The sequence below is a fragment of the Anarhichas minor genome, unplaced genomic scaffold (genome assembly GCF_050575085.1).
Source record: "Anarhichas minor isolate MPS153535 unplaced genomic scaffold, ASM5057508v1 ptg000020l, whole genome shotgun sequence".
In the NCBI taxonomy this organism is placed as follows: domain Eukaryota; kingdom Metazoa; phylum Chordata; class Actinopteri; order Perciformes; family Anarhichadidae; genus Anarhichas; species Anarhichas minor.
The window spans coordinates 1946949-1969160 of record NW_027466466.1 but is presented as its reverse complement, the minus strand read 5'-3'; the positions used below and the strand labels follow the sequence as shown (position 1 = coordinate 1969160).

The 22212-nt window shown below is 43.4% G+C and overlaps 2 protein-coding genes across 4 annotated transcripts; one reads left to right on the top strand and one right to left on the bottom strand.

Moving 5' to 3' along the window:
• Positions 1 to 193: 193 nt before the first annotated feature.
• Positions 194 to 3741, top strand: LOC142954420 (uncharacterized). Its single transcript, XM_076095410.1, has 3 exons — positions 194 to 217; positions 376 to 690; positions 1641 to 3741. Exons 1-3 carry the CDS (start codon positions 209 to 211, stop codon positions 3279 to 3281), a joined length of 1965 nt encoding a protein of 654 aa, XP_075951525.1. The 5' UTR covers positions 194 to 208; the 3' UTR covers positions 3282 to 3741.
• A 2695-nt stretch (positions 3742 to 6436) lies between these two features.
• kif3b (kinesin family member 3B) lies at positions 6437 to 22176 on the bottom strand. 3 transcript variants are annotated; one of them, XM_076095502.1, is made up of 10 exons: positions 22018 to 22176; positions 19636 to 21139; positions 19328 to 19429; positions 17057 to 17179; positions 16503 to 16621; positions 14895 to 15011; positions 11207 to 11312; positions 10635 to 10691; positions 10169 to 10374; positions 6437 to 9502 (listed from the first exon to the last, which is right to left on the bottom strand). In XM_076095502.1, the coding sequence occupies exons 2-10, from the start codon at positions 21034 to 21036 to the stop codon at positions 9397 to 9399; spliced, it is 2337 nt and encodes a 778-aa protein (XP_075951617.1). In that variant the 5' UTR covers positions 21037 to 21139; positions 22018 to 22176; the 3' UTR covers positions 6437 to 9396. The 3 variants fall into 3 exon arrangements, with proteins under 3 accessions (XP_075951617.1, XP_075951618.1, XP_075951619.1); XM_076095503.1 differs by lacking the exon at positions 10635 to 10691; XM_076095504.1 differs by lacking the exons at positions 6437 to 9502; positions 10169 to 10374 and having other exon boundaries at positions 10549 to 10991.
• Positions 22177 to 22212: the final 36 nt, after the last annotated feature.

Genomic DNA, 22212 nt, shown 5'->3' with positions numbered 1-22212 from the left:
AAACTAAACTGAAACTATAGCAACAGACTCTGAAGACTAACCTCAAGCCAACATTTTGAAAAACAATTGAAATGTTGCGGACAGCGTGAAGGACTGTTGTGAGCTCAGTGTAGAGAGACATGTCACCCAGCAGCAGTTTCGACATCTGACCGCTAGAGCGCGATGTTCCACTCACACGCGCCCCTCTAACAAAGTGTCGGTGGTCCCCATGATGCAGGTGGAGTGATTAAACACACTAGTTTGTCCCTGTTTGTAGAAGTGAGCCGTGATTCTGAGCTCTAACGTGTTGTTCTGCGCCATCACCTGCCCGTGGAAACCCGGAACCACTGAAAGTGATCCAAGGGGTGCGGCTTTCTTTTTCTTTTTTTTTTACAGGAAAGTGAAAGTGAAGGAAATGAAACTGACTGTTACAAAACAACTCTACTGCCCGCCAACCTGGCAGAGCGAATGAAGAGCCATGGCGTCCACTCCGAGGATTTGACCTGTCCCGTTTGTGGGACCATCTTCGCGGATCCGGTGACTCTTCTCTGCGGACACTCCTTCTGCAGAGAATGCATCGCAGGTGGTCCGAGTCCGCAGTGTCCACAGTGTGAGACAGCCGTTCCGACGTTGTGTGGTCTTCCAACCAGCGTTACACTGAAGAGGCTCGCTGAGAAGATGAAGAAAGAGACCGGGAGAGACGGAGCAGAGGTAAGTTAGTGATATTCATAAAGGTTATCAGCCATGCACATGTTGATCATTGCGGGACTTTTCATGTAGGTTAATATCCTGAATATCTGTCGAACGTTTTTGATTAGGCCGAAGTAGACTCATTAAGTATTCATAAATAAGTGAATGCTCAAGGCCCCCCCCCCCTCTTGAGCCACAGAAAATAAAAAATAATAATAAATTATACAAATTGTCAGAATTTGTGTTTTTGAAATATGGAATGCACACAGTAATATGTGTATGTATGTCTATATAATACAATATATCTGCGAAAAATATATGCTTTTCCTCTCCGCCTGTCTGCGTGTCTCAGCAGCTCTGTGGCCGTTGAGAAATGGCCCACAGGGGGCGGGTCTATGAAGCAGTTTAGACCAGAGGTCTTCAATAGGGGTCCGCGGACTGCAGGGGGTCCGCGAAATTTTTGGTTGATTAGACAATTTAAAAAAATAAAAAATAAAATATATATATATATATATTTTTTAGATATATTTATATAAAAAAATAAAATATATATATATATATATATATATATATATTATTTTTTTAATATAAATATATATAAAATATATATATATATTTTTTTTTTTTCTCTAAACATGAGTCTTTTCCATTATTTTAATAGTTTAGTATTGTATGCAAGATAACAGGTATGTTTATGCATGGCAGTGGCACTAATAGGCCATCACTCATTTTTCGTTTCCACATTTATGTTTAAAATGAAAACGTCAATTTGAATAGCTTGTATGCATGATTATCATGCAGTTGACAAACAATGTTGATATTGGTATCAGTTGACAAGGTATGTTTATAAATTGCCAAACTCAAGGCTTCAGAACAGCAGTCCACAAACCAATGGGTGATGTCACTATGACTCTGTCCACTTCCTATATATTCTGTGGTTTTAATAGTTTTTATTTAATTTTTTTTCACAGGTGGCTAAACTGTGCCCTGAGCATGAAGAAAACCTCAAAATGTTCTGCGTCACAGATCAGCAGCTGGCTTGTATCATATGCCGAGACGCTGAGAGGCACGACGGGCACAAGTTCAAACCCATCAAGGAAGCAGCCGCGTCCCTGAGACGGGAGCTGGAGGGGGGCATGGAGGGCCTTCGCAGCGACATCGTCGCTACAGAGAGCCTCGCCCACACACAGAGGGTGGAAATGACGAAAACCACGGAGAAGTCTCAGCAGCTGGCGACACAAATCCGCAGGCAGTTTGAGGAGATGCACCAGTTTCTGAGGAAGAGAGAAGATGAGGTGAAGAATGAGCTGCGATGCAAAGAGGAAGACGCTGTCAAGAGAATGAGGGGGAGCTTGGATGCTATGGAGACCGCTTTGTCCCAGAGCAGGGAGTTGGAGGGAGAGCTGACGTCGGTTCTGCAGATCGAAGACTCTGAGGGACTCTTGAGGAGCTGGACTGAGGGTAACAGCAGGGCGGCCCCGGAGCGCTTATTCAGGCCCAGGGCCAACGATCTCCAAGTGGTGAACACCTCGTTCTCTTTGGGGCCCTATGAAAGCCACCTGCAGTTCTTTGTGTGGAAGGAGATGCTGCAGGTGATCCAGCCCCGAGCAGAGCTGCTCTCACTCACGACCAACCGCGCAGATATAACAGTGTCTGATGATGGGCGGAGTTTGTTTTGCACTCCCAAGAGCGAACAAGCTCCATCAGGTCACTCCTACATTTTTGGCACCAACGTAAGATCCGGCCAAAACACAGGCTTAAACTTTGGTCCCACCGCAGGATCGGAGTTTAAATTTGGTCCCACCGCAGGATCGGGCCAAAACACGGGCTTAAACTTTGGTCCCACCGCAGGATCGGAGTTTAAATTTGGTCCCACCGCAGGATCGGGCCAAAACACGGGCTTAAACTTTGGTTCCACCGCAGGATCGGAGTTTAAATTTGGTCCCACCGCAGGATCGGAGTTTAAATTTGGTCCCACCGCAGGATCGGAGTTTAAATTTGGTCCCACCGCAGGATCGGGCCAAAACACGGGCTTAAACTTTGGTCCCACCGCAGGATCGGAGTTTAAATTTGGTCCCACCGCAGGATCGGGCCAAAACACGGGCTTAAACTTTGGTTCCACCGCAGGATCGGAGTTTAAATTTGGTCCCACCGCAGGATCGGGCCAAAACACGGGCTTAAACTTTGGTTCCACCGCAGGATCGGGGTTTAACTTTAGTTCCACCGCATTGGGCCAAACCGCAGCCTCCTCAATCATAAGCCATGTATTCAGTGTCAATGAGTTCACTTCAGGGCAACATTACTGGGAGACAGAGGTTGGACTCAGGGACTATTGGGCACTAGGGATAAAAGATTATTTCCTGAACTACGACGGCCAGAAATATTCCACCTGCAGTCCCAAAACAACCACAGAGCTAGCACTTGGAGCCAGACCTCGGAAGATTGGCATTTACCTGAACTGCTCCTCCAAGAAGCTCTCCTTCTACGATGCAGACAACATGACGCACATTCACACACTGAGAGCTGGTCTCATGTCCACGCCACTGTCAGCACAATTCAACATCAGAGTCGCAGCACCTGATCGTAACCCTCTGACGGTGTGCTGGTACTGAGGTCCAGATCATTATCACAACAGGATTCAGCTTTGAGCAGAACTGATCCAAACATTAGACAGGTTCAAAGCTTCACACCAAAGGAGATGAATGGAGTAAATCCACCAAATCTAAATCAGTGTAATACGTATTTCTATAGGTCAGTCTGGCTTTCTACCATTTCTATGGGCTTCATCATAGGGCTTGTGGTTGTGGTGTCGTATGGTATATGTAGCACCACGTAAACACATTTGAATGTTGTTGTTCTGTTGTCCGTCAGATTGTGAATGTTATGTATTGTTTGTGGTTCTCTGTAGTTTCCTCTGTCTGACATGTCATGCCTCTCTGTCACCACTGGAGGGCAGTGTTGTCATGTGACCTGCTGTGTGAGGCCGGTGAACAGCAGATCGCTCTGTTTTCAATTAATACAAAAATAACATGAACAAATAGCATATTAAAAGCAGCAAAAAAAATAGCAAAAGGAGCATATTCATCTCCATCATAGAGCATATTCATCTCTATCATAGAGCATATTCATCTCCATCATAGAGCATATTCATCTCTATCATAGAGCATATTCATCTCTATCATAGAGCATATTCATCTCTATCATAGAGCATATTCATCTCCATCATAGAGCATATTCATCTCTATCATAGAGCATATTCATCTCCATCATAGAGCATATTCATCTCTATCATAGAGCATATTCATCTCCATCATAGAGCATATTCATCTCTATCATAGAGCATATTCATCTCTATCATAGAGCATATTCATCTCTATCATAGAGCATATTCATCTCCATCATAGAGCATATTCATCTCTATCATAGAGCATATTCATCTCCATCATAGAGCATATTCATCTCTATCATAGAGCATATTCATCTCCATCATAGAGCATATTCATCTCTATCATAGAGCATATTCATCTCCATCATAGAGCATATTCATCTCTATCATAGAGCATATTCATCTCTATCATAGAGCATATTCATCTCCATCATAGAGCATATTCATCTCCATCATAGAGCATATTCATCTCCATCATAGAGCATATTCATCTCTATCATAGAGCATATTCATCTCCATCATAGAGCATATTCATCTCTATCATAGAGCATATTCATCTCTATCATAGAGCATATTCATCTCCATCATAGAGCATATTCATCTCCATCATAGAGCATATTCATCTCTATCATAGAGCATATTCATCTCCATCATAGAGCATATTCATCTCTATCATAGAGCATATTCATCTCCATCATAGAGCATATTCATCTCTATCATAGAGCATATTCATCTCCATCATAGAGCATATTCATCTCTATCATAGAGCATATTCATCTCCATCATAGAGCATATTCATCTCCATCATAGAGCATATTCATCTCCATCATAGAGCATATTCATCTCTATCATAGAGCATATTCATCTCCATCATAGAGCATATTCATCTCCATCATAGAGCATATTCATCTCCATCATAGAGCATATTCATCTCTATCATAGAGCATATTCATCTCTATCATAGAGCATATTCATCTCCATCATAGAGCATATTCATCTCTATCATAGAGCATATTCATCTCCATCATAGAGCATATTCATCTCTATCATAGAGCATATTCATCTCTATCATAGAGCATATTCATCTCCATCATAGAGCATATTCATCTCTATCATAGAGCATATTCATCTCCATCATAGAGCATATTCATCTCTATCATAGAGCATATTCATCTCCATCATAGAGCATATTCATCTCTATCATAGAGCATATTCATCTCTATCATAGAGCATATTCATCTCTATCATAGAGCATATTCATCTCAATCCTGTTTCTGTTGCAACATTAACTTTGTTTCAGTATTCTGTCTTTGTTAGCATTTTGTTCAGATTCTATGAATGCTAATAAAGGTTTTTCAAACGCTAATATAGAATCCTTACTTGTTGGTGAGTGATTCAGAGAACATGAACCTCTGGATCTGTAAGTTTTAGTTTGATCTTTTTATCAGATTATATATACACAATACACATATACTGTATATACTTTTTTATATATGTGTATATATAAAAAAGTATAGAGTAGTATGTCACAAAGTATCATAGATTAGTATGTCACAAAGTATCATAGAGTAGTATGTCATAAAGTATCAGAGTAGTACATCATAGAGTAGTACATCGTGCTCCATTACTGTGTAAGTTGATCAGTGAAGTCCATGATGCTCTGCAGTCATCAGATCGTCTCATCTATGTTCAGAAGAATGAGCACAAAACCGATACATCCATATTGGAAATCTTTGAGATGTTCTATATTTTTTTAATTCACTTTGCCAGCAGATACCTTCGCTTATTGTTACGTTCTAATAAGTCTCCCGTTCTAAAGGAATGAATAAATGCTCGTGGGTCTCTCTTGTATTAATGACATACGTATCAGTCGGACACGACTCCTGATTGGAGAAGCTGTCCTCCATCACTCATCCACCACTTGAAGGTGTAGCAGAACCAACTATAGCAGGGGAGAAGAAGAGTGAAACCTGGAGGTGACTATGGACCTCCATGAACTTGAACTCAACCCTTTAATGACTAACAGCTGCTGGTAAAGTGAGCTATAAAGTGTGAAGTTATGTCTCTAACACATTGTGGTCTGGATGCTCTGCAGCTTCAAATCAACATCCCAAACATCAAGAGGTGAGTCCTGTGTAGAGATGACTTCTGGTTTTAAATTTCAATCACTGGCTCACATTAAACGGAAGACGGGTGTTGCGATATTGACGATAACCATGTTTAAAAATGAATTATTCATATTTCATTAATACAAATATATTTATGTAAATAATCTGGTGCCTCTTTAATCATTTTATATCTACAGTTATGGTTACAGAATCTCTCCCTACACGTGTGTTTTGAGTGCAATTCATTTACCAAAACGCACCATAAATAGAGTGAAATCTGAATTTGACCGATAGCATTATTACTATTATCATTATTTCTATAAATACCGCAATTTCATCATCGTGAATAATTTTGGCCACGTGTTGTGAAAACATCGTGACAGCCCTACGTGGAAGTACATTCTTCATAAACATACTGATGGAACAGAGAGGAAGCACTGTGCTACATGTTGAAGGGTGAAACACTCCAAAGAGACAGACACACGCCGACTAGTTGTCATTGAATTGTCTTTAATCATTGAAAGAAACTAAACAAGTTAAAAGACATGGCCGGCCACAGACACACTCGAGTGCATCAGCATAATCCTCATTTGGCTATTAAAAACATAAAGGTTGGTGACAACAAGTCTTAGATATGGAGTTTGGATCCAGTGATGTTGCTGTGGGATACAAACGCACAGGTATTCAAATTCGCATTTTCCGTACCAAATATCCTATGAATGAGCGCTCACACGACCTAAAGGTGTCGCTCAAGCTAGCTAAAGACCATGCGGCAGGCATACAGGGTGTGAGTGACGACAGTTAGGCCTTATTCTAACGACCTATAGTGTACAGTGAACGTGTAAATGTTAGACTGAGGCGTGAACACGTCTCCTCTCTCCTGAATACAAAAGGAGACAAAACAAACGTTAAATTACAAAGCTCAAAAAATAAAACCATAAATCTATTTTAAAGAAAAAAAACAAATAGAAAATGATATCTACATCTGTATATAAAAATGAAAGGTTATAAGTTAGATTTGTTTTCAATATTGAAACCCATTTTAGTATATACTTTCTGTTGATATATCTGTAGAAGTGACCACGGATTGCCTTTCAACAAGTCTATAATCATTGTTAGGTATCTAAGGGACGCAGACAGACACGGGTCAACCAGCAAGAGACTCTCCAGCGTAAAGTATTCTAACAGACTCAATCCCACGTGTCAGAGGATTGACCCGGGCCTGTTTGAAATGTCACAGTGGGCTGTAGAAGCCTCCTCGGTAGCAGCGAGCAGTGAACAGACGCTGGTGGACGAGAGAGCAGCAGAGAGGCAGGCTGAGCCACGGAGGTTTACACCCGCATCATCATTCATCAGGATGAAGAAGTCCGTAGTGTTCTCAACTCGACTTCTGTGGCTTGGCCACAGCGCTGAGATGAGCTCGGCACCACCCGGGGGCTTGAGTGTTTAGACCGAGGTTCTTTTTGAGGACCACGCAAGACCAAAACAAACAGAGAGGGGGGGGGGGTACTTCATGCCTCAACGTCCTGCGGTCCTTACCCAGAAAGCCTGGAGTTGGTTGAATGCCGTGTCCAAACGCTCGGCCTCTCTGTTCAACGAGTGCACCCCACGGGGCCATGAGAACACCCCTGATGCTGGAATGAAGATTCTTATAAAAAGGTCGAATAAAGGAGCAGAGATTAAGGGACACAGGTTAAGGCACCTTGGAACCCTGATGAATCCGAGGCACATTCCAGGACAGGAACTCTGAAGTGACCCCCGGGGTGGGGGGGTAGGCGTTGATCCTCCAGGGAAAGTGTCCCGCCTCCTAGAAAGTGTCAATAGTGGGTGTGTGACTGCGTTGAGCTCTCCATCTCCCATCGTTCCTCCACCTCAGGAAGAACAGCATCTTCTGATTACAGCAACTCATGACGAGGGGGGGGGGGGGGGTCACGTCTGCAGCGCGCCTCTCTTTCTGGCCTGTGCATTTACAATCATGCAGAGTAAAAAGGAGGAGTTCTACATTTCAGGAAATGCGTGACTGCCGTAGACAGGAAGCAGGGGCGAGCAGTCAGCTGTGCGGTGGGTCTCGTCTGTATCATCCAGTGAGCGATGGGGCAACCACATGCTTTTCAGGAGTTGCTTGCTTCCAGCTTCATATTTTGCGATTGCCAACTCTCTACAAAACAAAGCTGATTTCCCAAAGCTTAAAGCTCCGTTCTAAACATTATCAGAACACCAACAATAGAAATAACAGCGCAGGTTGACATAAACCGGACGTGAAGACACACACGCGTGCACACACACACGGAGCTGCTCAGTCCACGTGTCTGCACGTCAACCCCACCACACTTACAGTAAGAGGACTACAACTCCCAACACAGATCTGGGAAGATAGGAAGAAGAAGTGCATTGAGGATACTGCAGTCCATTGTTTTCTATACATTAAGAACATTGTGACTATATTATATATATATATATATGTATACACATACATACACATACACACACACCGCTGTTCAGAAGTTTGGGATCGCCTGCCACAAAAGCTTGATGCTGAGAGGACTACTCTATATTTCTGCATTCTCTCATGCTTTTAGGTTGTAAGACATTCTCTTTATAAATGGATATTTTGTATGAAGGGTTTGCAAAGAAGTTCCCCCTGAGCAACAGTTGAATAGAAGACAGCACAAGTCACTGTTGAAAGAAACGGGAGGTTTGGTGTAAAGATTTGTGCCGAATTAAAAAAGGAACAAGTTCTGTTTCAGTGTCGAGTGCACAATAACGCCTAAATAACAAGCTGGAATGGTACCAGGCGAGCTGCTCAAGTAAAGCTATTTGTTAAAACGTCCCAGTAGAAATGGAAGGTCATGAATCACAGAAGATCAGCTGAACTTACTGTGGACTGACTTGGTTTAAAGCGCTTCAACCTGACCACTGAGCAGACTGCAGAGAAACACAGCTACCAGCAATAGTTAAAGGTCCTCTTCTGCTTTTCTGGACTGGAAAACAAAACTCTATTTGGTGGGAAAAATGGAATGTAACACTGTGGGGACACAAACCGTAATCATTGAACTCTTCTTCTTTTGAGGCCAAATCCATTTTAAATGTGAATAATACGTTTGTTCTGAATTATTCTCCATTTGTTTCTGTTAAAAACATCAGCGTAATAGATGACTCCAAACCTTTAAACAGCAGCACACACACACACGTAGGGTGAGGTAACAGCAGTGTAGAGTGATGGGAGGCTGCATGCGTGGCTGCTGTCTCACCCTCAACAGTCAATAGTGGCGCGGTTACAGTTAAAACCTACAAAGCAGCATTAGTCTTAAAGTGTTCTCTGTTTGCAGAATCCAATATTCTGTCATCGTGACAAACGACTCAGACTAAACGAGACTTCTCTTTTAATGTTGAGTCCCAAAGTGGAAAGGTGCAAAAGAGAGGTTGGGTTGGTGGTAGCAGCTGTAGAAGCCGTCACTTGGGCACGAGGCCCCGGCATTGTGGGTAAAGCGGCGATCCTGGACTTGAGGGGCTGAATGGAGAGGCCGGGGTGCTCGACTTCTTGCCTGTTCTTGGTCGACTGAGTTAAAGAAAGCAACGACAAGAGGGTTAGAGGGATTGTGGGAAGATTATGAGGCTAAACATTTAGAGGTTTTATTTACATCTTCTCTGCTCCGAACCCTTCGCTAAGCCCCGCCCCCCCACTGCAACTCCGTCAAAATGTCAGAGCTCCCACGGAGTCCACACTGTCACTAACTGCACTCCATGAAGAAATATTGTCTAAGTTATCTGCGTTTGAAAGATATTTCCAGGATGTCAAACTGATTCAGCAGTGATAAAGTTACAGATCTCAGTGTAAAAGTGAACCTGGAGATCCAGACAGGAGACAATGATATTCAGTAACAACACTGTTCCTGTAAACCCCGGTAGGTCTTTAAGCACTGTAGCTAGCCTAGCATAGAACTGCTAATGCTAGATAATGATGTGCTAACTCACTCTGCTAATGCTAGCTTCACGTTTAACCATGGCTAGGTCCAAATCCACTGAACCATCCTGAAAAGAGTCTATGGAGCAGAGATGGATAGTTGAAGGAACGTGATCGCAGCTGGCTGAGGCTACGCTATGATTGGCCAGTCTGTGTGCGAGGGGCGGGACTTAGCAAAAGGTCAATTTGAGCGCCAGCCTAATCGCAGTATATGCCTCCTGACTTCATCTGTGGTCTTGAAAGCTGACAGTGACAGCTTACCCGGACTTTGGTTTCTTGAGGCTGGCGCCGGTGGGCAGAGTTGCTCCCAAGCTGCTGTGAAGGCCAGAGGCATCCACCTGGATCTCATCCTCGTCCCTAAGAGCGCTCTCCAGAGCCGCCGCCACCTTAGGGGCGATAACCGGCTCCTGATACTCTTTAGTGGTCCGAGTGGGCAGGTCCATGTCCAGCACCATGATGTTTTCAGCCTGAGAGGAACAGAGACAGACAATGCTGGTACCTTTGTATGTGTTAGCGGTAAAGATGAACTCATATTGTCAAAAGGCTGACGACAAGTATGTCAAAAATCTTGACGCCTGGAGTTTGACATTTTGTCCGTCACCATCTTGCTTTTTTGCAACCAGAAGTGAAGAGGGTGGAGCTAAGTAGAACAGGATATTTTTTTGGGTGCCCAAAAAGTTACAATTAACTTAAACAATGAAGTGAAAACACACTGTGAAAGGGTTACCGTGGAAACGAGGAAAACATGGACAACTCCCAGACCGGACAACACCGTGGTAGCGACCTGTCAATCAAAAGGTAACCCCGCCCTAAAGCATCCCCTGCTTTATGGTCTGGTTGACTCTAAATGGACCATAATGTACTAAATGAACATCATGCTGTATTGAAGAAGACTTGAAACTAGAGATTGAGACCATAAACTCATGTTTACAATGTTTACTGAGGTAATAAATCAAGAGAGAAGTAGAGTCATTTTCTCATAGACTTCTATACAACCAGAGGAGTCGCCCCCTGGTGGTCAGGAGAGAGAATGCAGGTTTCACTTTCGTATTGGCTTCACTTCTCAGAGAAAGGAGGTTGCCGCCTGATAAAAATGCATATATTTTATCAAAGTAAATGACTGCATGTTATTATTGGAACAATTGTGGAAATGTTTAACATGACACCTACATGCATTCTGGATTCCTGTGCATTTTATAATGATTATTGGTGAAATGTCCAGAGCTTTGTTTTGTATTGAGTCTCTTGATGTGTGAATACATGTATCAAAGTAAAGCGTGAGCAGGACGTGCAGCTTACTTTGTATCTCATGTCAGGCCTCATCATCATGGCCGTGTGAGCATGGTGACTGAGAGGCCTCCTGTAGCCGACCGCAGACAAAGGCCGGCTCATCATCTGATGGTCACTGGAGCGGACACAGAGAATGAGATGGTGTATACAGCACAGTGTATACAGGAAGATTAAATCTTAATGTATCATAACCGTTCTGTATTATAGAGGAAAAAGCATTGTACTGAGTATTTCAAATGAAGAATTGGAACCCATATGTCTCTATAAACCTATCCACACCGAATCCAAAAGCTTGCTGTTGTGCGGATAAAAAACAAGCCCACAAACCACATAATGACTTTTGTTGACATGATCAATAGATTTCCTCAGATTCATACCATCACACAGCAATATGGATATTGATTTCACTAAATAAGGTCCTCTTTTGACAAACCAGACAAAGATTATGAAGACACACGGGGAAGTATAGCGATTGAACTGGGCTGTGATGGTGAGCAGCCAAAAAGAGAGGGGCTAAACAACATACTTTGTTGTCAAGGCAACGTATGGACATTATACACACACACACACAGAGCGCTATCCGTCTGATAATAACTCATAAAGTAAGGGGTAATGTACAGCGAGCCGTTCACTAGTGCAAAGGGAAACCCGACAGGATGAGCAGGACAGCGGCACAAAGCGGCAAAAAGACAAAAAATAGCACGATGGATTGGAATACTGATTTGGACAATGATTACCACGGCAACAGTGGAAGCTTTCGAAGCATTCGGGTCAGCTTCAGTGTCAATGACGACTAGCGGTGCAAGGGATCATAAGAAAGTCACACATCGGATCAAAGATCACAAAAGAAAGAAGGGAGCAAATATAACTTGATCCCGTTGTTCTGCTACTGACACTAACTGATGATCATTGATGGTCCATATTAACAGATACAGATCCTTTGTTGTTTGGTTATAGCAGCTGGTCCACAAGGATCCAGACTATAGGATAAAATCATTTTAAACTCTCTGAAGTCTATAAACCATCAAACATTCTAAATGTTATCCTCTCAGTTATATTCATTTTTTTTTCTTCATAAAAACACACAATTCAAATGATTGGAAATAAAAGATTGTATTTTTATGGATTAAACAAATCTAGTCAGTAGTTTTAATGATGTATTATTAGAGCTAGTGTAAACAGCTCATAATTCATCTCTAATATCTATTTATGTTGTTGTGAAAACATCTCCTTCAAACTACTGGATATATTCAAGTTTCTCACCAACTCTACATTTTACGAGATCACATTGAATGCATCATGATAACGTTATAATTTACCTTTGTTCAATACTCATTTTCACTGAACAGAACCTGAACGCATCATAACGTAACTGAACAGAACCTGAACGCATCATAACGTAACTGAACAGAACCTGAATGCATCATTACGTAATTGAACCTGAACGCATCATAACGTAACTGAGCCTGAACGCATCATAACGTAACAGAGCCTGAACGCATCATAACGTAACTGAACAGAGCCTGAACGCATCATAACGTAACTGAACAGAGCCTGAACGCATCATAACGTAACTGAACAGAGCCTGAACGCATCATAACGTAACTGAACAGAGCCTGAAAGCATCATAACGTAACTGAACAGAGCCTGAAAGCATCATAACGTAACTGAACAGAGCCTGAACGCATCATAACGTAACTGAACAGAGCCTGAACGCATCATAACGTAACTGAACAGAACCTGAACGCATCATAATGTAACTGAACAGAACCTGAACGCATCATAATGTAACTGTTCAGAACCTGAACGCATCATAATGTAACTGAACAGAACCTAAACGCATCATAATGTAACTGAACAGAGCCTGAATGCATCATAATGTAACTGAACAGAGCCTGAACGCATCATAATGTAACTGAACGCATCATAATGTAACTGAACGCATCATAATGTAACTGAACGCATAATGTAACTGAACGCATCAAAATGTAACTGAACAGAACCCGAACGCATCATAATGTAACTGAACAGAGCCTGAACGCATCATAATGTAACTGAATGCATCATAATGTAACTGAACGCATCATAATGGAACTGAACGCATCATAACGTAACTGAACAGAACCTGAACGCATCATAACGTAACTGAACAGAACCTGAACGCATCATAACGTAACTGAACAGAACCTGAACGCATCATAACGTAACTGAACAGAACCTGAACGCATCATAATGTAACTGAACAGAGCCTGCACGCATCATAATGTAACTGAACAGAGCCTGAACGCATCATAATGTAACTGAACAGAACCTGAACGCATCATAATGTAACTGAACAGAACCTAAACGCATCATAATGTAACTGAACAGAGCCTGAACGCATCATAATGTAACTGAACAGAACCTGAACGCATCATAATGTAACTGAACAGAGCCTGAACGCATCATAATGTAACTGAACAGAGCCTGAACGCATCATCATAATGTAACTGAACAGAGCCTGAACGCATCATAATGTAACTGAACAGAACCTGAACGCATCATAATGTAACTGAACAGAACCTGAACGCATCATAATGTAACTGAACAGAACCTGAACGCATCATAACGTAACTGAACAGAACCTGAACGCATCATAACGTAACTGAACAGAACCTGAACGCATCATAACGTAACTGAACAGAACCTGAACGCATCATAATGTAACTGAACAGAGCCTGCACGCATCATAATGTAACTGAACAGAGCCTGAACGCATCATAATGTAACTGAACAGAACCTGAACGCATCATAATGTAACTGAACAGAACCTAAACGCATCATAATGTAACTGAACAGAGCCTGAACGCATCATAATGTAACTGAACAGAGCCTGAACGCATCATCATAATGTAACTGAACAGAGCCTGAACGCATCATAATGTAACTGAACAGAACCTGAACGCATCATAATGTAACTGAACGCATCATAATGTAACTGAATGCATCATAATGTAACTGAACGCATAATGTAACTGAACGCATAATGTAACTGAACGCATCAAAATGTAACTGAACAGAACCCGAACGCATCATAATGTAACTGAACAGAGCCTGAACGCATCATAATGTAACTGAACGCATCATAATGTAACTGAACGCATCATAATGTAACTGAACAGAGCCTGAACGCATCATAATGTAACTGAACAGAGCCTTTGTTCGTTAGCGGTGCTGCTAATGTTACTAGCTCTCCTGTCAGTTTAAACATGGATTGGTTGTTAACAATGTAACATTATCGGAGATCTGCGACTAAAAAAGCATAAATGATGTCCTGATCACATATTTTACTGAACGATCAGTAAAACTTTATTTCACACTGTGATGGTCAACGTTAAACTGTAATTAATCCACGGTTCACATGTGTGCTGAACCGTGAGGGGGATCCGTACAGATCGACAGTGATCCGTTACACAGCTAATGCTGACCAAACACAACGGATTGGGGCATCTCTACAAAAGCTTGTGATGGCCACGCCCACATGTTCCAGTCTTTAAGCGGTGAAGCAGAGGACAATCACTGCGACAAATCATACCACACTTTACCTATAAATACTTGATTTAAAACCATGAAATATCATGAAAGCTGCACATCCTCTTTTTAAAAGACGTTGGATCCCTTCTAGCCGGATGCAAGCTGGGATGATTCTGTGACTTACTCCTCTATACGTGTGATGGGCCTCGTTTTCCAGTATTCGTCCTCCTCATCAAAGTAAGCCCGGTTGACTATTTTGTTCTTCTCCTCTAAGGGGATGAAGTTCTCGATGATCAAATGCCTAAAAGACAAACAAACAAGCATTTAGACAGGAGCAGTACACATTACACACACAGACCAACACACCAGTTCAGTCCTGTGACTGCTGTCTTATTTATTACACTTCAGCAGGAAGTCTAATATATCAGTGTAAGTGTACGCTATATCCACAACATAGTCGCCGCTTCACTTTACCAAAGAGAAGCTCTTTCCGACGTTGGAATGAACCCTTTCCAAAGCCATCAGACTTCTTTGACAATCAGTCATTTCACCTCAGAACACAGGAGTTGCTGCTCTACGGCTGCCTCGGTCCATTAGTGTGTTTGTTTTATTGCTGCCTCGGTCCATTAGTGTGTGTGTTTTATTGCTGCCTCGGTCCATTAGTGTGTGTGTTTTATTGTAGGACTGTGTTAAAGGGGTTGGGTCACACATTTGCCACGGAGGTTTTTACAATCTGTTCAACATACGCCATCCTCGGATACGGAAAAAATGTAAAAGATTTTAACAAGAAAAAAGGAAGAAATAAAGAGTGAAATAGATGTCATGTGTGCAGAATGAACAACATAATTGAACTACAACATAGTCGATCCATATGACAGAAATGATACATACGACAACAATAGTTCACAAAAGTCACACAATGACACAAACTAACTGAGTCAGCGGTAGACAAGCAGCTCCTGTGTTCTGTGAAGCTAGATTACGTTGGAGTCAGGTGGCTTTGAGGAGCAATAACAGCTTCAGCTCCTCATCTGAACGGGCTGCCCGACATCAAGGTAAAGCGGAGAAATGTTTAGAAATAGAGCGCACACTTCAACTGCTTCTTTGCTGCTACTCCCGTCTGTTTCCTTAAACTGGGGGCATTCCAACCGCCGTCTCCCGTACGTAACACACTCACTATTATGGAGCAAAATACAATTTCTGATCACATCCAATTAACAATTTTAAATCGATTTATTTGTTCCTTAAAATAGAAACTAGGTCGATTCGTGATCCGTACGGATCCCCCCCTCACGGTTCAGCACACATGTGAACCGTGTATTAATGACAGTTTAACATTAACCATCACAGTGTGAAACAACAATCTTTTATTTCCTTATTATTTGAATTGTGTTCTTCTATGGAAAAAAACACTAATATGACGAACTAAAAGTAAAAGGATAATATTTAGAATGTTTGATGGTTTACTGATTTCAGAGCTGTTGTAATGATTTTTTAGACGGTTGGAAAAACAAATGGTCTGGATCCTTGTAGAACAGCTGCTATAATCAAACAATAAAGGGATCTGTATGTTTTAAACATCTTAATTGAACTTGAATTAACTGATAAAAATGGATTTATCGCTCAGCTGTAGTATTTACATATAAGAACCTCATACAACCACACCTAAAAAAAAGATCCAGACTATGCCTTTGCGTCTGACAGCATGAAATCAGACGCAGCTTGTTACAGTGTGTGCTCCCTCCTCATGATGGACAGAATGCTGAGCAGTGTCTCATGCAGGCTTCCGTACTTGAGTTTCAGGTCCCTGGTGAGCTCGTTCTGGGTCTGCTCCAGCTCCTGGCGCTCGTTGATGTGAGCCTCCTGGATGTCGTGGATTTCTGCCTTCACGGCCTGCAGCTTGGCGAACAGCTAGAAGACGGCGAGGGAGAGGGAGAGGAAGCCAGGGTTAACTTACCACGACAAAGGACTTTTTAGAATATTCCACCTTACAATTTGGCTTAGACACCTGCCTGATATCATGAGGAGTAATGGATTATCCAGATAGACAAAGAAAAGCAAATGTCTTCTTGCCTGATGAAATAGTACCTGACCTACTTACTGAAGTACTGAACATCAGGCTTTTCAAAATAAAATAGACCCATGCTGTATTGATGCCTTCACAAATCATCAAATGCACATTTATGCTAGCAGTGTATTTGTATGTACTCAGAAGGTTTGAATTGATTAGAGGCGAAGACTGGGGACGTGTGCAGCAAACAGTGTCTTGTGCCAGAGGGAATGGAGGACATGAGAGAGAGAGAGAGACAGCCATTAGCTGGCCCCACCCATGGGTGCATCTACTACCTTTTTCAGCTTCTTGGTTTTGATGTCGACCTCCTGCTGCAGAGAGCTGTAGGTCTCCTTCAGCTCCAGAGTCTCTTCATCACGACTGTCCATCTGCTGCTGCATCTCCCGCTCTCGCCGTTTCTGGAAACGCACAAGAAACGCACACATTCGTAAAGTCAAACCGTGTTGCTGTGTGTGTGTGTGTGTGTGATGAGGCTACGCAGACGTCGCAGATTGAAAGTGAGGTTGTTGCGAGTCAGTTGGGTAAGAGACGGTGTAAAGCTGGGAGCTCCAACGAGTAGCTAACCTTTGCCGAGTGGCTCGCTAAAAGTTCAAAGAACATGTAGGGACATTTGATCACACAAATTCACTTTGTAAAGCTGATTAGATTTCTATCCAATCTAATTCACAGACATCGCTCCACCTTTTGACACGAAACGATTATTTGCCAATCAGCTGTCAATTATACGAATTACGCTGCTTTCATGTTTGGTTACATCAGCAATGTTAGAAGCCGAGCAAGCGCACACCAGATTTGAAAATAGCCGGGCCCATTCGATCTCCACTTCACCAGAGACCACAGCGGCTGGTGGCACTCTACGAACAGAGAAGTTAAAGGAGATGACAACAACACTTACAAGAACACCATCTCCGTTTACCAAACTGACGAAGAAGGCCGACGCGGCAACAGAGACTGAGTTTTGTGGCGCACATCTTAACGAAACAAAGAGCCCGAGGTCTATGCCGGGACTGTAATAGAGGCCATCACTGCGGTGGCTGAAATGTTATTAAATGACTGTAAAAGTATGACAACTTGTGTCTGCTACTGACTCTCGGCAACTTTCACTTTAAACTACCAGCCTCTTTGTATAGTGGCTGATAGTTTGGTATATGCTTGCAGCCACTTTAACAACTGATATAAGACTGTGTTGACCTGGGCCCTGTTCTCTGTGGGTGGACAACCGAGCTGGCTAGATTTTACTGTGGAAAAATTAACACAAGTCTGGATTTTTCAGTTCTGAGACGGATTACAATGTATCCACATCTGTTGTCCTAAAACCCAAACCTGCACCGTATCAACAGTCAGCTGGGTCATACACCCCTTCCCTCTCTCTCCCACCACAGGCTGTAGTTTGTAGTCGCTGTATATTTTGTCTTTCATGTGTCTTACTGTGCCCCTCCTTTTCCTTCTCATTTCCCATGAAGCTGATTTAATAACTCTCACTGCATTAATATGATTAGTGCCTGTCCTATTGTAAAAAAGGTGGCTCTGGACTTCGAAAAAAAAAAAAAATCAAACCTGTTTAAAATTTGTTATAGCATCTGGGAAAGCTCACGACAAGATGAGGACACGTCTCCGAACCGCTGAAACTAGAGGACCCATCGTGAAGGGGAAAAGCATGAATTCCATGTTTTATATCTAAGAAATGTCTGCCTGGATCTGAGAGCTCATGTTGTAGCTGCTCTGGCGTCTGGTCCCCCCCTCCTTTTGACAGATTTCCAGCAAGCTGAGATCTGACGGGCCAATCGCAACTGTATATCTAATACGGGGCGTGTCTGAGACGATGACTAGAGGAGGGCCGTTGAGACATTTCCAAAGACAACCAAGATGGCTGCAGCTGATGAGGAACCTTCTGTTGAGGCTGCTGTCGTGCCAGTTCTGAACAAACTGGACGATTTATTTTTGCGAAATGTGAATGAACAATCAAGAAACATGTTAACCTCTTGATAACCCCTTCAAAGTCGAAAATTAACTGAGAAGTGTCAGACTAATTCGCATTTGTGATTTGCCGTCTCGTCTCAAACTCACAGACTTAGGCACTTAATGTGGAATCAACGCTCACAAGAGAAATAGATTACCAAAGTTGCCGGTGGGAGAAATGTGACCTCACTCCCAAGTAAGAGGATTTTGTCCGTGACTCCTAAACCAAGATGTGAACCGAACCGTGACTTTTACTGTGAGGCGACTGTGGCTCAGTGATAGAGCAGGGTCGTCCTTCAATCAGAGAATCGGACGTTCGATCCCCCGGTAGTCCAAGTTGACACTTAACCCCAAATTGATCCCGCAGGCTGTCCTTGCAGTGTGCGAGTCCTGATGGGCAGGTGGCACCTTGCATGGTAGCCCCTTTAATCAGTGTATGAATGAGTGAATGATGACATGTAGTGTTAAAGCTTTGAGTGGTTGTACAGTCACACCCCTATTCAAAACTATCCTGTCATCATTGATCAGGTATTTGTTGCCTGAATGACTAATCAAGAGTAAAGCTCTTTTTTTCACGTTTGGTATACCTGTTCAGCGATTTCCTGCCTCCTCATCTCCAGCATTTTCTGTTGCTCGTTGGTGTGATCCACAATGTTCTTCCCCCCTACAAGGAGCTTACTCTCCATCGCCTGGATTGAGAAGAAAGAAAGAAGGATGAAACCACTTGAAGTCACGTTGGGGAGAAAAAGCATTTGCAACTGCTTGTGTGTGCGTTTGTTGACTCCAATTAAAGTAAATTTGAGCCTGCACTACACCTTCTCTTCAAATCAAAAATCAATCCGATGCATACTTGATGTACAGAAACACACCCAGTGTGTGACAAAAATCTGCTTACCTTCACTTTGGCTGCGAGCATCTCTCCGGCGTCCCTCTCCTTCTTCAGATCTTCCATTTTCTTCTCTTTCTCTTTCAGCAGCAGAACTTTTTCCTCAGCCACCAGACTGTGATCCTCCATGATGGCCTTTCTCTCCCTCTCCAGCTTCTCCTGCTGCTCCCGCCAGTCCCCTTTGTCGTCCCCCTCTTCGTCGTCGTCCTCCGTCTCTCCGTCCTCCAGATCCTCACCATCACTCCCTTCCCCGGCCCTCTTCCTCTGCCTCCTCTTTTTCTTCTTTCCCGAGCGCTTTTCCAGCTGCTCCTTCAGCCTGGCGATCTCCTCCTGAAACTCCCTGAGCAGGGCGTCCTTGGGGTCCTCGTTGATGCGGGGTTTGTTCTTGATGTTTTTCGCCCTGTTGGAATAGCGCAGCGTTGTCAAGGTCTCCTCCACGTTGTAGGACGCCGGGCCGATGTTGGCGACCATGACCGTGCGGGCGTTGCCCCCCAGAGAGTCCTGCAGCAAGCGGGTGAGTTTGGAATCTCGGTAGGGGATGTGGCTGCTCCTGCCGTCCACCAGAGCCGATATGACGTTCCCCAGGGCCGAAAGGGACAGATTGATCTTCGTGGCTTCTTTAAGCCTCTCCCCCTGAGCACCAGTCTTGGTCTGCCGTTCACTGCCGGCTAAATCGACCAGGTTCAGTTTGCCAACTCTGATGTGGTTCTCCCCGTCGACATCCAGCTCGCTACACTCCACGGTGATGACAAAGATGGCGTGAGAGCGTGAGCTGTGCTCATTCATGTTCGTGGCGCCCACCGAGCGATTCTGGTTGCCCACGTTCATGACATGTTCGATCTCCCGCACGCTCTTGGTGACAAATGATGAAAGGTCCTTAACGTACACACCGGTGTCCGGCCTCTCCCTGAGCTCCAGACGACGCGTCTGGTCTTTGGAGAGCAAGTCTTTGATCTCCTCTTGGTAAATTTCTAGATACGAAGCTCTCACCAGGTACTGCTGATTCTGGGAGCGGGAAATGTGAGTGAAGATGTGCTCAAAGGAGTTAGGGATCACCCCCCTCCTCTCTATATCATTTCTCACCCCCTCCATAGTGTACGTTTTCCCTGTACCGGTCTGCCCATAGGCAAAAATGGTCCCGTTGAACCCAAGTAGAACTGAATCCACCAGGGGCCTGAAGGTTTCATCGTACAAATCTATTTGTTTGGAGTTCCAGTCGTAGACCGAATCAAAGGTGAAGACTTTGGGGTGGTCACTGGACGAGGCCTCCTTGGGGTTCCTGACCAGAATTTGGCCCAATTTGACATCGACGGCTACCACCCTTCCAAACTTGGCATCCCGCTCTTTTTCATTCATGGGGCGACATCGGACCACCACCTTGACCGTCTCGGAGCTCTTGCTCTTGGACATGTTGCAGAGCAGCTTCCAGCCCACGCGGCCCGGCACTTGTATGCTCTGTCCTCCAAGTCCAGCTTCAGGAACAGTCCACCAACACAAGGGCCCACATCAGAAACTGTTGGAGAAGACACATTCAGTGATTGGTACCAACCTGCAACAGCAATCGTCATGGTGACTGAACACCTTGATGGTTAATACATCACACAGTTTTACTTATAAAGTAAAGTCTCATTTAAGCTCAATGTAATACAACGCTATTGACAGACTTTGCCTATGACATAGCTAGCTAGCCGGACTCTGACATCTGTGCCTCAGTTCCATACTCCCTGGTATTTACAACTTGTACTTGGAAACACTAACATTGGATTTTTCCAGATGTCAAAAAACACAAAACGACGTGCCCGAGTGCTAATTATGTTAAATGTAGTAGGTTCAAATGAACAACCTCTTCAACACGCTACTTGCCAACGGTGAGGAGCCGAAAATGACGTTACCGTTACACGTTGTTCTAGCTAACGTTACTATAGCTGTTAAGCTAGCTTTAACTAACTACAGTTAGCTAAATGAAGCCTGTTAATAACAGGCAACTATAAACTTATTCACTTTGACAGTGTTGGAATTCCAGGAAATTAAGCGACAACTGTTGTGGGTACTATGTCAGCGGTGTCAGGTTGATAAACCGTGGTTTTATATCTGCTCAATTCATGTTAGCATTCAAGAGTCTTCAACGTAGCGGCTCAGCTAACCAACGTCAGCCTCTGCAGAATGCAGCCCATAACGAGCCCACAAGACCGGCCTAGCAACGACAAACACTGGGTAACCGAAGCTACAAGTCTGGTAGCATTACCTGGCTAACGCTAGCAGCGAGCTCATAAATCAATGAAACATATCGCCATTGAAAAATAAAAATCACATTGACGTTGGACGCAGAAAACCCATGCAATATAAACACATATGTCCACCTGGCACACATAATTGTCGTTAAAGATTTACCGGTGGCGAACGTTAGCTAATCCAAAACTCCCAGTCAGCCGTTAGCCGCTGCTCATCCCCACAACGGTTCCGGTTACTGAGTTGCCAGATTCAAGCCCCGTATCCCTCTTCCCAAAATGTACGTGTGAAAATACATTAACACGTATAAAAGGTGCGCTTCTGAGTGAGCGTACGTACGTATTACGGTTAAGCGGT